The sequence below is a fragment of the Coregonus clupeaformis genome, chromosome 5, assembly GCF_020615455.1.
Source record: "Coregonus clupeaformis isolate EN_2021a chromosome 5, ASM2061545v1, whole genome shotgun sequence".
Classification (NCBI taxonomy): domain Eukaryota; kingdom Metazoa; phylum Chordata; class Actinopteri; order Salmoniformes; family Salmonidae; genus Coregonus; species Coregonus clupeaformis.
The window spans coordinates 2,263,152-2,275,942 of NC_059196.1; the positions used below are offsets into that span (position 1 = coordinate 2,263,152).

At 47.4% G+C, this 12,791-nt stretch overlaps 1 protein-coding gene across 1 annotated transcript; it reads left to right on the forward strand.

Moving 5' to 3' along the window:
* The first annotated feature begins 1,605 nt into the window (after nt 1-1,605).
* On the forward strand, nt 1,606-10,663 carry LOC121567030 (ATP-sensitive inward rectifier potassium channel 1-like). The gene is made up of 2 exons (XM_041876969.1): nt 1,606-1,707; nt 9,452-10,663. The coding sequence occupies exon 2, from the start codon at nt 9,469-9,471 to the stop codon at nt 10,567-10,569; it is 1,101 nt and encodes a 366-aa protein (XP_041732903.1). The 5' UTR covers nt 1,606-1,707; nt 9,452-9,468; the 3' UTR covers nt 10,570-10,663.
* The last annotated feature ends 2,128 nt before the right edge of the window (nt 10,664-12,791 follow it).

Here is a 12,791-nt window from a genome sequence, read left to right on the forward strand (position 1 = left end):
CCCGGGACCACCCATACACCAAAAAAATAAAAATAAATGTATGCACGCATAACTGTAAGTCGCTTTGGATAAAAGCGTCTGCTAAATGGCATATTATTATTATTATATTATCATGGTAACCTGCAACCACAGAGTGTCTGAGGAAAGCCTGCAAGCCACGTCAAGGTCTAACTGGAACAGTACCATTGATATTTACAGCCTCACTCTCCTCAACCACACAAAAACATCACAACTGTATGCCCCTGTCCTAGAATCATAATGACAAAAGCTTGCTTCTCTGAGTGTTATACCTGGTCGTCACTAGTTACCACAAAGTCATAAACCCTGCCTATTTCTTAAATGTAGCTTCTTAAAATGTTATTTTAAACCTACACCTAACCTTAACCCTAACCTTGACTACACTGCTAACCTTATGCCTAACCCTAACTTTAAATTAAGACCAAAAAGCTCATTTTAGTTTTCATTTTTTTTTTTATACGATATAGTCAATTTTGACTTTGTGGATGTGGTAACTAGTGGGAACCATTATACCTAGGAAGATTAAGTAATAATTTCAGTCAGCCATGATCCCTTCTTGTGTGTCAACATACCTATATAAAGGGTCATATTTATTGGAACTCACTGAAAGATAATAATGCCACCTTTTTTGAAAGACGACACAAACACAATTTCACACAAAGTCTACCCCCCACCCCTCACATTCACACATCTCCTCCACGCCCAATGAATGAACATAATACTAGTTTTACCCAAGAGAGCTATCTGTTTTGATCGAGGACATGGTCTCTTTCTTTCATCTTCTTCCTCTGTTGATCTTTCATAGTCTAACCTATTTATGTTGCTAGGTCTACTTTTCATTCACAATGGGGTTGAGCTCACTAGGCCTCAGAAATATTACAGTCATCTGTGAATAAGGTGGTCCCATGTGGCTCAGTTGGTACAGCATGGCGCTTGCAATGCCAGAGTTGTGGGTTGGATTCCCACGGGGGACCAGTACGAAAATGGATGCACTCTCTACTGTAAGTCGCTCTGGATAAGAACGTCTGCTAAGTGACTAAAATGTAAAAATGTAAATAAGGAAATGGGAAAGTGGATGTCTTAACACTTCAGGAACTGTGAGCTATGGGTAGGCCAGGGGAATGGGACTGTGCATCATAAATGCAGCATCACTGTTTGACTCAGGTTGACAATTCAATAGCAGATACAGCTCATATCCTATGTCACACGTATCATCACAAAATCTGGCTACGATTCAAGATCTTTATTTCCCCCATTAACAGCACACACAAGCGTGTGTGTGTGATTGTGCATGTATGTGTACTGTAAACAGTGGCACACAGCTTCCTCTTGATCTAGACATTGAGAGCCCTGCCCAAGACACTGGTGGTGTGGCAGGAGGCAGTCAGGCTGGACCTGGGTACTGGCGCTGTGTGGGGTAAACACATGCCCACGCAATAGTCCTGCTGGAGGGCTGTATGGGTAGCCTACTTTATGTTTGTGTGTGTGTAAACATCACCTGAAGTGATTCCAATCCCATCAGTGCAAGGCTTTATAAAAGCACACACAGCTGTAGTACTGAGAGAGGTGTCAGAACACTAACTACAGTTCAGAGGGCACACCATCAGAGACTGGCTGAGAGAGCGACAGAGACAGAGGGGATCCAGTGTGCAACACAACTTTGGATTTTCACAGTTTCTGCACTGACAGGTAAGCTCAGTTTGAGTGAGGATCTCAACTTCTGTAGTTGGGCCATTATCATCCAGTGAGTCACTTGGTATTCTACTGTTATAACAACAGTGCAATGATGATATCTATCATGTTTAAATGCACCCACTTTGAGCCTAGGGTGAGCTTGTCGTGTTACAAATACTCTCTCCTAAAAATATGTGATGCATATATTTTTTATTGGCATTCCGCTAATGTTCATCTTGCTTCCAAGTAGCACTGCTTCCCAAAACACTATGAGTGAAAAGTGGCATGTCTGCCAGTAAGCAGACATCCCCCTTGGCATTTTTCCTATTTTGTTGCATTACAACCTGTAATTTAAATGGATTTTTATTTGGATTTCATGTAATGGACATACACAAAATAGTCCAAATTGGTGAAGTAAAATAAAAAAATTAACTTGTTTCGAAAAATTCAAAAACAATAATAACGGAAAAGTGGTGCGTGCTTATGTATTCATCCCCTTTGTTATGAAGCCCCTATATAAGATCTGGTGCAACCAATTACCTTCAGAAGTCACATAATTAGTTAAGTAAAGTCCACCTGTGTGCAATCTCAGTGTCACATGATCTCAGTATATATACACCTGTTCTGAAAGGCCCCAGAGTCTGCAACACCACTAAGCAAGGGGCACCATCAAGCAAGCGGCACCATAAAGACCAAGGAGCTCTCCAAACAGGTCAGGGACAAATTTGTGGAGAAGTACAGATCAGGGTTGGGTTATAAAAAAATATCTGAAACTTTGAACATCCCACAGAGCACCATTAAATCCATTATTTAAAAAATGGAAAGATTATGGCACCACAACAAACCTGCCAAGAGAGGGCCACCCACCAAAACTCACGGACCAGGCAAGGAGGGCATTAATCAGAGGCAACAAAGAGATCAAAGAAAACCCTGAAGGAGTATCTGTCCATATGACAACTTTCAGCCGTACACTCCACAGAGCTGGGCTTTACGGAAGAGTGGCCAGAAAAAAGCCATTGCTTAAAGAAAAAAAATAAGCTAACACGTTTGGTGTTTGCCAAAAGGCATGTGGGAGACTCCCCAAACATATGGAAGAAGGTACTCTGGTCAGATGAGACTAAAATTGAGCTTTTTGGTCATCAAGGAAAACGCTATGTCTGGCGCAAACCCAACACCTCTCATCACTCAGAGAACCCAATCCCCACAGTGAAGCATGGTGGTGGCAGCATCATGCTGTGGGGATGTTTTTCCATCAGCAGGGACTGGGAAACTGGTCAGAATTGAAGGAATGATGGATGGTGCTAAATACAGGGACATTCTTGAGGGGAAACCTGTTTCAGCCTTCCAGAGATTTGAGACTGGGATGGAGGTTCACCTTCCAGCAGGACAATGACCCTAAGCATACTGCTAAAGCAACACTCGAGTGGTTTAAGGGGAAACATTTAAATGTCTTGGAATGGCCTAGTCAAAACCCAGACCTCAATCCAGTTGAGAATATGTGGTAGTTATGCACGCTCAAGTTCTGTTTTTTTGTCTTATTTCTTGTTTCACCCCCCAAAATATTTTGCATCTTCAAAGTGGTAGGCATGTTGTGTAAATGAAATGATACAAACCCCCCAAAAATCCATTTTAATTCCATATTGCAAGGCAACAAAATAGGAAAAATGCCAAGGGGGGTGAATACTTTCGCAAGCCACTGTAATATGATTGATCTTACTCCACTCCAAACTTTGTTTGCCGGTGCATGTATAGGCTAGTTTGTGGTCTTGTATATTGTTGAGGATCTTAACATTAAAAGGATATGGTCTTGGGAGATTTTTTGTTATTGTTATTTGAGATATTTACAGTAACCACAGTCTCTCTCAGAAAGGGGGGAAATAATTTGCAAACTTTCTGACCTCTCACTGTAGAAGCAAATTATACAACATATGCTTACATTTATCAGTGTAAATATTGAGTGAAGTATTTAATTGGCTCAAACATTAAAATGTGAATAAGCGTAGTCATAACATTGCAATTAATCACAAACTGATGAGTACAAGGGCGGAAATAGCCGCTATTACCTTGGCATTGGTTGCAGAACAGTGTGTAATACACCTAAAAAAATGATTATCCGATTTCCCAGAGGAAATCATTAATTGCTGAATAGTTATTACTGAAAATGACTAATAAAATTATCACTATTTCAAAAGGATATTATAGAAAAGCATCAGCCAAGCATTGTATCAAAGTAAACCTCAAATTATCTCAGCATTCGTTACATCACATTACAGTAACACTGGGGAAGAAATAATGATTAGGTGTGAAAGGGTTATGAGGTTCTGTACGAGTACTGAGGATACAAAGAGGCAGGACGCAGATGCAGGAATCAACAATGTAAAGGTTTACTTAACACTGAGCAAGAGAACAACAAAGAGCGACTACACGACAAGACACTAACAATCACACACAACACAACACAGAACAGTCCAGGGATGTATAGGGGTGGTGATGAAATGATGAGGTGCAGGTGCGTGGAGGTGATTAGGGTGCGTTGGGTTTCCATTCCGGTGTTGCCGAGGTGGTGCACTCAGACCGGTGGCTCAGTAGACCGGCAATTCAGAGCACCGGAGGGGAGCAACGGGAGGAGACGTGACAGTACCCCCCCCGCTCTGGATGCACGGCTCCCGCCGCAGGACGTCGCCGGTCTGGAGGACAACCCCGAGGACGAAGAGCGGGCCGGTCAGGGCGGCGACGGTGGAAGTCCCAAATTAGGTTGGGGTCCAGAATGTCCAGCCGTAACCCAGCTCCTCACCTCAGGACCATACAACTCCCAGTCCACCAGGTAACGGAGCCGTCCCCCACGGAACCTGGAGTCCAGCAGGTCCCTCACCGCATACGCTGGACTCCCGTCAATATCCAGGGGCGGAGGGGGCGTATACCGGGGGACGGCATCAGCCAGAAGACCAGGAACCACCGGCCTGAGGAGAGACACCTGAAAGGTGGGTGAGACACGGTAGTGAGGGGGAAGGAGCAGCCGGTACGATACCTCATTTATCCGCCGGAGGACCTTAAACGTCCCCACAAACCGGGGGCTAAGTTTCTTGCAGGGCAGGCGAAGAGGGAGGTTTTTTGTGGACAATCACCAGACTGGAATACGGGGGCCTCACTGCGGTGGAGGTCGGCTTGGTCCTTCTGCCAATGAATGGCCCTCTGAAGATGGACATGGGCGGCATCCCAGACCTGTCCGGCCCTGCGGAACCACTCGTCGACAGCGGGTGCATCGGTCTGGCTGGGTGTCCAAGGGGCCAGAGCCGCTGGTACCCCAGGACGCACTGGAAGGGCATGAGCCCCGTGGAGGATTGAATGAGGGAGTTCTGGGCATATTTTGCCCAGGGTAGAAACCCTTCCCACTCACCCTGCCGGTCCTGACAGTGGCAACGAAGAAACCTCCCCAGCTCCTGGTTCATGCGCTCCCCCTGCCCATTCGACTGAGGCCTATACCCGGAAGTGAGGCTGGCCATGGCCCCTATCTTCTCCAGGAAAGCCTTCCACACTCGGGAGGTGAATTGGGGGCCACGGTCCGAGATAATGTCTACCGAAAGTCCATAATGCCGGAAAACCTGTTGGAACAGGACCTCAGCGACCTGGAGAGCAGAAGGAAGACCAGTTAGGGGCAAAAAACGGCATGATTTGGGGAACCAATCTACGACCACCAGGACTGTGGTGAAGCTGTCAGAATGTGGGAGGTCGGTGACAAAGTCTATGGACAGGTGTTACCAAGGTCGCTGAGGCATGGGAGAGGAACTAGTTTGCCTGCCGGGGCGTTCCGAGGTGTCTTCGTCATACCGGAGAGCCCTGCCGTAAGGGTGGTGTGCGCCCTGATCAGCAGCCGGTCACGGACCCTGGTGGGTACATACACGCACCCCGGAGGGGTATTGGCAGACCCTGGGTCCTCCTGAGCCGCCAGGCGGATGTCTTCATCCACATCCCAAAAGACAGGTGCCACGATGAGAGACGGTGGCAGGATAGGACCCCCCAGATCCTTCCTTTCTCTGGTATGGTGCATCCTGGAGAGTGCGTCGGCTTTCACATTCTGGGAACCTGGGCGGTAGGACAGAATAGACTGAAAGCGAGTAAAAAATTGGGCCCACCTGGCTTGACGAGAGTTCATCCGTTTCGCTGCCCATATGTGCTCCAAATTCCGGTGGTCAGTGAGAATCCGGAATGGATCAACTGCACCCTCCAGCCACCGTCTCCATTCCTCCAAAGCGAGGACCACCGCCAACAGCTCCCTGTCTCCAACTCCATAGTTCCTCTCTGCGGGGGTAAGCTTTTTCAAGAAAAAGGCACAGGGATACATTTTCTCTGGCTTACCTTGCCGCTGGGAGAGGACCCCACCCACGCCCTCCTCAGATGCGTCCACCTCCAGGATTAAAGGACGAGCTGGATCTGGGTGTTTTAGGAGGGGCGCTGTGGTGAACTTCTCCTTCAGCCTCTTGAAGGCAGCGTCAGCCTCAGGGTTCCAGGCCAGCTTCTGAGGCCCCCCCTTAAGGAGAGAGGTGAGCGGGGCGGCTATGGAGCTGAAGGTCCTGATGAAACGCAGAATAAATTTGTGAAGCCCAGGAAGCTCTGTAGGCCCTTGATGGTGGTGGGAACTGGCCATGACCTGACGGCGTCCATCTTCGCTTTTTCCATGAACACCCCCTGAGGTCTGATCCTGTATCCCAGGAAGGAGATGGCTTGTTGGTGGAATTCACATTTCTCCCCCTTCACCAACAGGTTGTGATCCCGGAGGCGGAGTTGGACCGCTCTGACGTATCGTCGATGTACACCACCACCTGTCTACTCAGCATGTCTCGGAACAAGTCATTGACGAAAGACTGGAACACGGAAGGTGCGTTGGCGAGGCCGTAGGGCATGATGCAGTATTCATAGTGGCCTGAGGTAATGCTGAATGCCGTCTTCCACTCGTCTCCTTCCCGGATTAGGTTGTAGGCACTCCTCAGGTCCAACTTGGTAAAGTACCGGGCCCCTCGCAGCTGCTCGATGGCCGATGGAACCAGAGGGAGGGGGTACTGGTACTTGGTGGTGACTCCGTTCAGCCCCCGGTAGTCAGTGCACGGTCTCAGGCTGTGATCCAATTGATGGTGGGGTTGTGTAGTCTGAGCCATGGCAATCCCAAGACTATCCGGTGAAGGGGTGATGTGACGATGTGGAAGGACAGCTCCTCGTGGTGCTCCGGTAGTGTGGAAATGGTGATGGTGATCGGGAGAGTGACGCGCGTAATGGTGCCTAATCCAAGTGGTTTATTGTCCGGCGAGGTGACGTGTAGCGGAGAAGGCAGTGGCAAAGCACGCTCATTCCAGCCGGAAGACGCCGCCACCGTGCGAAAGCTCAGGGCGTACTCGCACGCGGCCCCCTCTCCCTGTTGTAGCCGCAGGAGACGCTCACCCCGTCCTTTCCCTCCGTGGGATGATCGAACACCGCCCTGATCCGAGCGAGGAAGGTGGAGTAGGGAAGCGACGCGGCCTCACCTCCTTCCCAGACTGCCGTGGCCCAATCCAGCGCCTTTCTCTTCAGTAGCGAAATCACCAGCGGTATCCTGGCTTGGTCTGATGGAGATGCCCCACGCTGAAGCGCCAGATACAGTGAAAGCTGTAGCAGGAAGCCTCTACATTTCTTCATTTTCCCGTCATAGCACTCCGGCAGGGCGAGGGGTCCCTCAGATGTTGGTGATAGCCCGGGAGGAGGTTGACTGGATGCACTCACCGCTCCCTGAGGTGGAACCGGAGCGATGGTCAGTTTATGCAGCGTTTGGAGCACTTCCTGCGTGTCGACTTTCAGCTGGGCAATCTGCTGCTCGTGCTGGTCGAGGCACTTGGAAACTCCAGGAGGATTACCTGTTGCATCCATCTTCGTAATTGGTGTGTGTGATGAGTACTGAGGATACGAAGAGGCAGGATGCAGGAATCAACAATGTAAAGGTTTACTTAACACTGAGCAAGAGAACAACAAAGAGCGAGTACACGACAAGACACTAACAATCACACACAACACAACACTGAACAGTCCAGGGTTATATAGGGGTCGTGATGAGATGATGAGGTGCAGGTGCGGTGGAGGTGATTAGGGTGCGTTGGGTTTTCATTCCGGTGTTGCTGAGGTGGTGCTCTCAGACCGGTGGCTCAGTAGGCCCGGCAAATCAGAGCGCTGGAGGGGAGCAACGGGAGGAGACGTGACAGGTTCAAAGAGAAAAACGTCACAACAAAGCATAGTGTGTGATTATCAGATTTCTGTTTGTGAAATACAAGACGTTTCAAAGCTTTGAGCGTAGAAACAAACGCACCAGTTTACGGCACTGGTCATTTTGTACATAACACTCCCTAACAAGCGTACCATCATCCAACTCAGTATAGTTTGGCAGCAACACAGGACAGAATTATTCAGAAGACTTCTGTGCCTTTAATTTTGCCAGTGACCATCCATCAAATACTTCTGTGCTATAACCTACCAGGGATTACTATGAGAGGGCCAGTTTATATGCAGCTATATGGTTGTAGTAGGCTAGATCAGGATGCTTTTAGGGAGGTTATGGTTATCTGACTGATTTGGGCCAGTGGAGTGATTTCAACAATAACTTTCTATCTGTAATGACTTGGGGTCTTAACTATGGCATGTGCCCAGGATTACAGGATTTAAGTGTAGATTAAAATGTGCAAGTGATGCATAGCAACTGCTAGTGACTAGAGTAACACTTTACAGTTAAGTAATAAGACTGATGGTTGGGGCAGGTGAAATCATTTCATTGATTATGGACTGACTGGGGCATTTGTGCTAATAAGTTGTTTCATATAATTATATTTTGATGAGGAATTAAGGTCAGTGTGACTTTTACCTTGTGTTTTACCTAATTAGTTCAATAACGATGTGTGAAATTAAGAATTAAAGGAGGTAAAACATTAACTATTTCACAAGTCTGGATCCAAGAGTGAATGTTACACAACTCCATTCTCTCTTACAGCCTCTTATAGACCAACGCTTGATTTGTCATTATTGCTTTTAGAAAGTTGTGAAGGGCAGCAATTACATCTGAAGAACAATGATTTTGAAGGATAAGGACATTATTCATAATTGAATTCTAATTCATAATATTTGTTCAATTCAAAGCATCCAAGAGCCTTGAACAAAATATGAATATTTAATCTGCTGTTTTAAGACACCTTGAATTTCATGACTGGCATACAGGGAGGCATAAGTTACAGGGTCGGATGATGGTTTATCTGAGTGGCGCAGTGGTCTAAGGCACTGCATCGCAGTGCTAACTGTGCCACTAGAGATCCTGGTTCGAATCCAGGCTCTGTCGCAGCCGGCCGCGACTGGGAGACTCATGGGCGGTGCACAATTGGCCCAGCGTCGTCCAGGGTAGGGGAGGGAATGGCCGGCAGGGATGTAGCTCAGTTGATAGAGCATGGCGTTTGCAACGCCAGGGTTGTGGGTTCGTTTCCCAGGGGGGGGCCAGTGTATATATATATATATATATATATATATATTCACTAACTGTAAGTCGCTCTGGATAAGAGCGTCTGCTAAATGACTAAAATGTAAATGTAAAATGTTATCTTGGAAGAGTAAACACATTAATGAAAACCCACAGAATTCTGTATTAATAGTATTCAGTCTGTATACTATATATCTAACAGTTCTTGGATGACAAGGATATTTGATTTATTTGTCTGGTGTGTACAAAATGTAAATAACAAATTGTCCTCTCTAACAGACGACAGGACCTAGAAAATGGTGTTTGGCATCCGGAAGCGCATCCAGGACCACCTGGTGGAGCGAAAAATCCGCAAAACCCGTCTGGTGACCAAAGAAGGCCGCTGCAACATTGAATTTGGCAACGTGAAGTACGGCAACCACTTTGCCTTCCTCATGGACTTCTGGACGACCTTTGTGGAGTTCCGCTGGCGCTTTGTCCTCTTCTTCTTCATCACCTCCTTCACCCTAAGCTGGTTCATCTTCAGCCTGCTGTGGTTCTGGATCGCCCGGAACAACGGCGATCTGACGTGGCAGAACCCCTCAAGTGACCACACCCCATGTATGTGGAACGTCTACGGTCTCACTACGGCCTTCCTCTTCTCCCTGGAGACCCAGACCACCATCGGGTATGGTGTACGTGCCGTCACCCCTCACTGTCCTGGTGCTGTAGCCCTCATCATTATCCAGACTCTCATAGGGGCCATCATACACTGCTTCATGTGTGGAATCATCGTGTCCAAGATATCCCTCCCTAAGAAAAGGGCCAAGACCATCACATTCAGTGAGATGGCTGTCATCTGTCCTAAGAAGGACTTCCTTTGCCTCATGATAAGAGTGGCCAACTTACGCAAGACCCTGATGATCGGGAGCCAGATCTACGGCAAGCTGTTGAGGACAACCGTTAAACCCGACGGGGAGACAATCATCATGGACCAGGTGAACATTGAGTTCATGATGGACGCTGGGAAGGACAACCTCTTCTTTGTGTGCCCTCTCACACTCTACCATGTGATTGACAAGGCTAGCCCTTTCTTTGAGATGGCAGTGGACACGCTCCATAAGCAGGAGTTTGAGCTGGTGGTCTTTCTGGAGGGTACAGCCGAGACCACCAGCTCAGCCTGCCAGGTCAGGACCTCCTTCATCCCTCAGGAGATCATGTGGGGTTACAACTTCCTACCCATCATCTCCCGCAGCAAAGAGGGCAAGTACAGAGTGGACTTCTCCAACTTCTCCAAGGTGGTGGCCGTGGCCACTGCACACTGTGCTTACTGCTTCCACAACATGATGGGACACCACCTCCCCTCCATTAACGCAATCGACAACAGTGGATTTGAAGTTATTGATATCCTAGAATAACCTAACCTAATTTTTGGAGGCAATTTGTGAAGAAAAAAAAGTATCTTGTAATATTTATATATATAGTAGGGTCTGGAATTATTGACACCCTTGATAAAGATGAGCAATAATGACTGTATAAAAGAATTTATTCAAATACTGAGCTATAATGTTAGCAATTTTTTGGGGGGGGAATTCTATTCTTTTATACAAAGAAAATTGCTCAGAGAAAGAGATTTTGTTTAACAAGTAGTATATATTTTTCTCATTAAGGTAGGGGTTAAACTTATTGACACCCCTAAGATTCTTATAAATTAAGTAGTCAAAAGTTTAGTATTTGGTTCCATATTCCTAGCACGCAATGACTACATCAAGCTTGTGACTCTGGATGTATTTGCAGTTTGTTTTGGTTGTGTTTCAGATTATTTTGAGCCCAATAGAAATGAATGGTAAATAATGTATTGTTTAATTTTGGAGTGAGTTTTATTGTAAATAAGAATAGAATATGTTTCTAAACACTTCTACATTATTGTGGATGCTACCATGATTAGACATAATCCTGAATATATCGTGAATAACGATGAGTGAGAAAGTTACAGAGGGTCTAAGATCAAACCCCCTAGACATGCTAACCTCTCACCATTACCATCTTTGACCCTCTGACCTTCTCTTTCGTTCGAGAGACTTAAAACGCTGCAATATTATATGCCTTGCAGAGACGTGGTTGGATGACTATGTACATAGGACTCAGTTGATTCTCCATCCAGCGGTACAATCGGATGAAGGCAGCCTCGGGCAAGTCCAAAGGGGGAGGGGTGTGTCTCTTTAAAAAAAAAAATGGTGCGCTGCTTCCAGTGTGAAGGAAATCTTGAATTGTTGCTCACCTGATTTAGAATACCTCATAGTAAGCTGCAGACCCTTTTCTCTACCAAGAGAGTTCTCATCTGTAATCATTACATTTACATTTACGTCATTTAGCAGACGCTCTTATCCAGAGCAACTTACAAATTGGAGCATTCAACTTATGATAGCCAGTGGGACAACCACTTTTTTTTATGGGAGGGGGTAGGGGAGGGGGTAGGGGAGGGGGTGGGGGAGGGGGGGTAGAATGATTATTTTTATACTATTCCAGGTATTCCTTAAAGAGGTAGGTTTTCAAGTGTCTCCGGAAGGTGGTCAGTGACTCCGCTGTCCTGGCGTCGTGGGGGAGCTTGTTCCACCATTGGGGTGCCAGAGCAGCGAATAGCTTTGACTGGGCTGAGCGGGAAGTGTGCTTCCGTAGAGATAGGGGGGCTTGCAGGCCAGAGGTGCCCTCGTTTGGGTGTAGGGTCTGATCAGAGTCTGAAGCTAAGGAGGTGCCGTTCCCCTCACAGCTCCGTAGGCAAGCAACATGGTCTTGTAGTAGATGCGGGCCTCAACTGGAAGCCAGTGGAGTGTGCGGAGGAGCGGGGTGACATGAGAGAACTTGGGAAAGTTGAACACCAGACGGGCTACAGCGTTCTGGGTAAGTTGTAGGGGTTTAATGGCACAGGCAGGGAGCCCAGCCAACAGCGAGTTGCAGTAATCCAGACGGGAGATGACAAGTGCCTGGATTAGGACCTGTGCCACTTTCTGTGTAAGGTAGGGTTGTACTCTGCGAATGTTGTAGAGCATGAACCTGCAGGATCGGGTCACCGCTTTGATGTTAGCGGAGAACGACAGGGTGTTGTCCAGGGTCACGCCAAGGTTCTTTGCACTCTGGGAGGAGGACACAATGGAGTTGTCAACCGTGATGGCGAGATCATGGAGCAGGCAGTCCTTCCCGTGGAGGAAGAGCAGCTCCGTCTTGCCGAGGTTCAGCTTGAGGTGGTGATCCGACATCCACACTGTTATGTCTGCCAGACATGCAGAGATGCGATTCGCCATCTGGTTATCAGAAGGGGGAAAGGAGAAAATTAATTGTGTGTCATCTGCGTAGCAATGATAGGAGAGACCATGTGATGATATGACAGAGCCAAGTGACTTGGTGTATAGAGAGAATAGGAGAGGGCCTAGAACTGAGCCCTGGGGGACACCAGTGGTGAGAGCACGTGGTGCGGAGACAGATTCTCACCACGCCACCTGGTAGGAGCGACCTGTCAGGTAGGACGCAATCCAAGAGTGAGTAGCGCCGGAGATGCCCAACTCGGAGAGGGTGGAGAGGAGGATCTGATGGTTCACAGTATCAAAGGCAGCAGATAGGTCTAGGATAAGAGCAGAGGAGA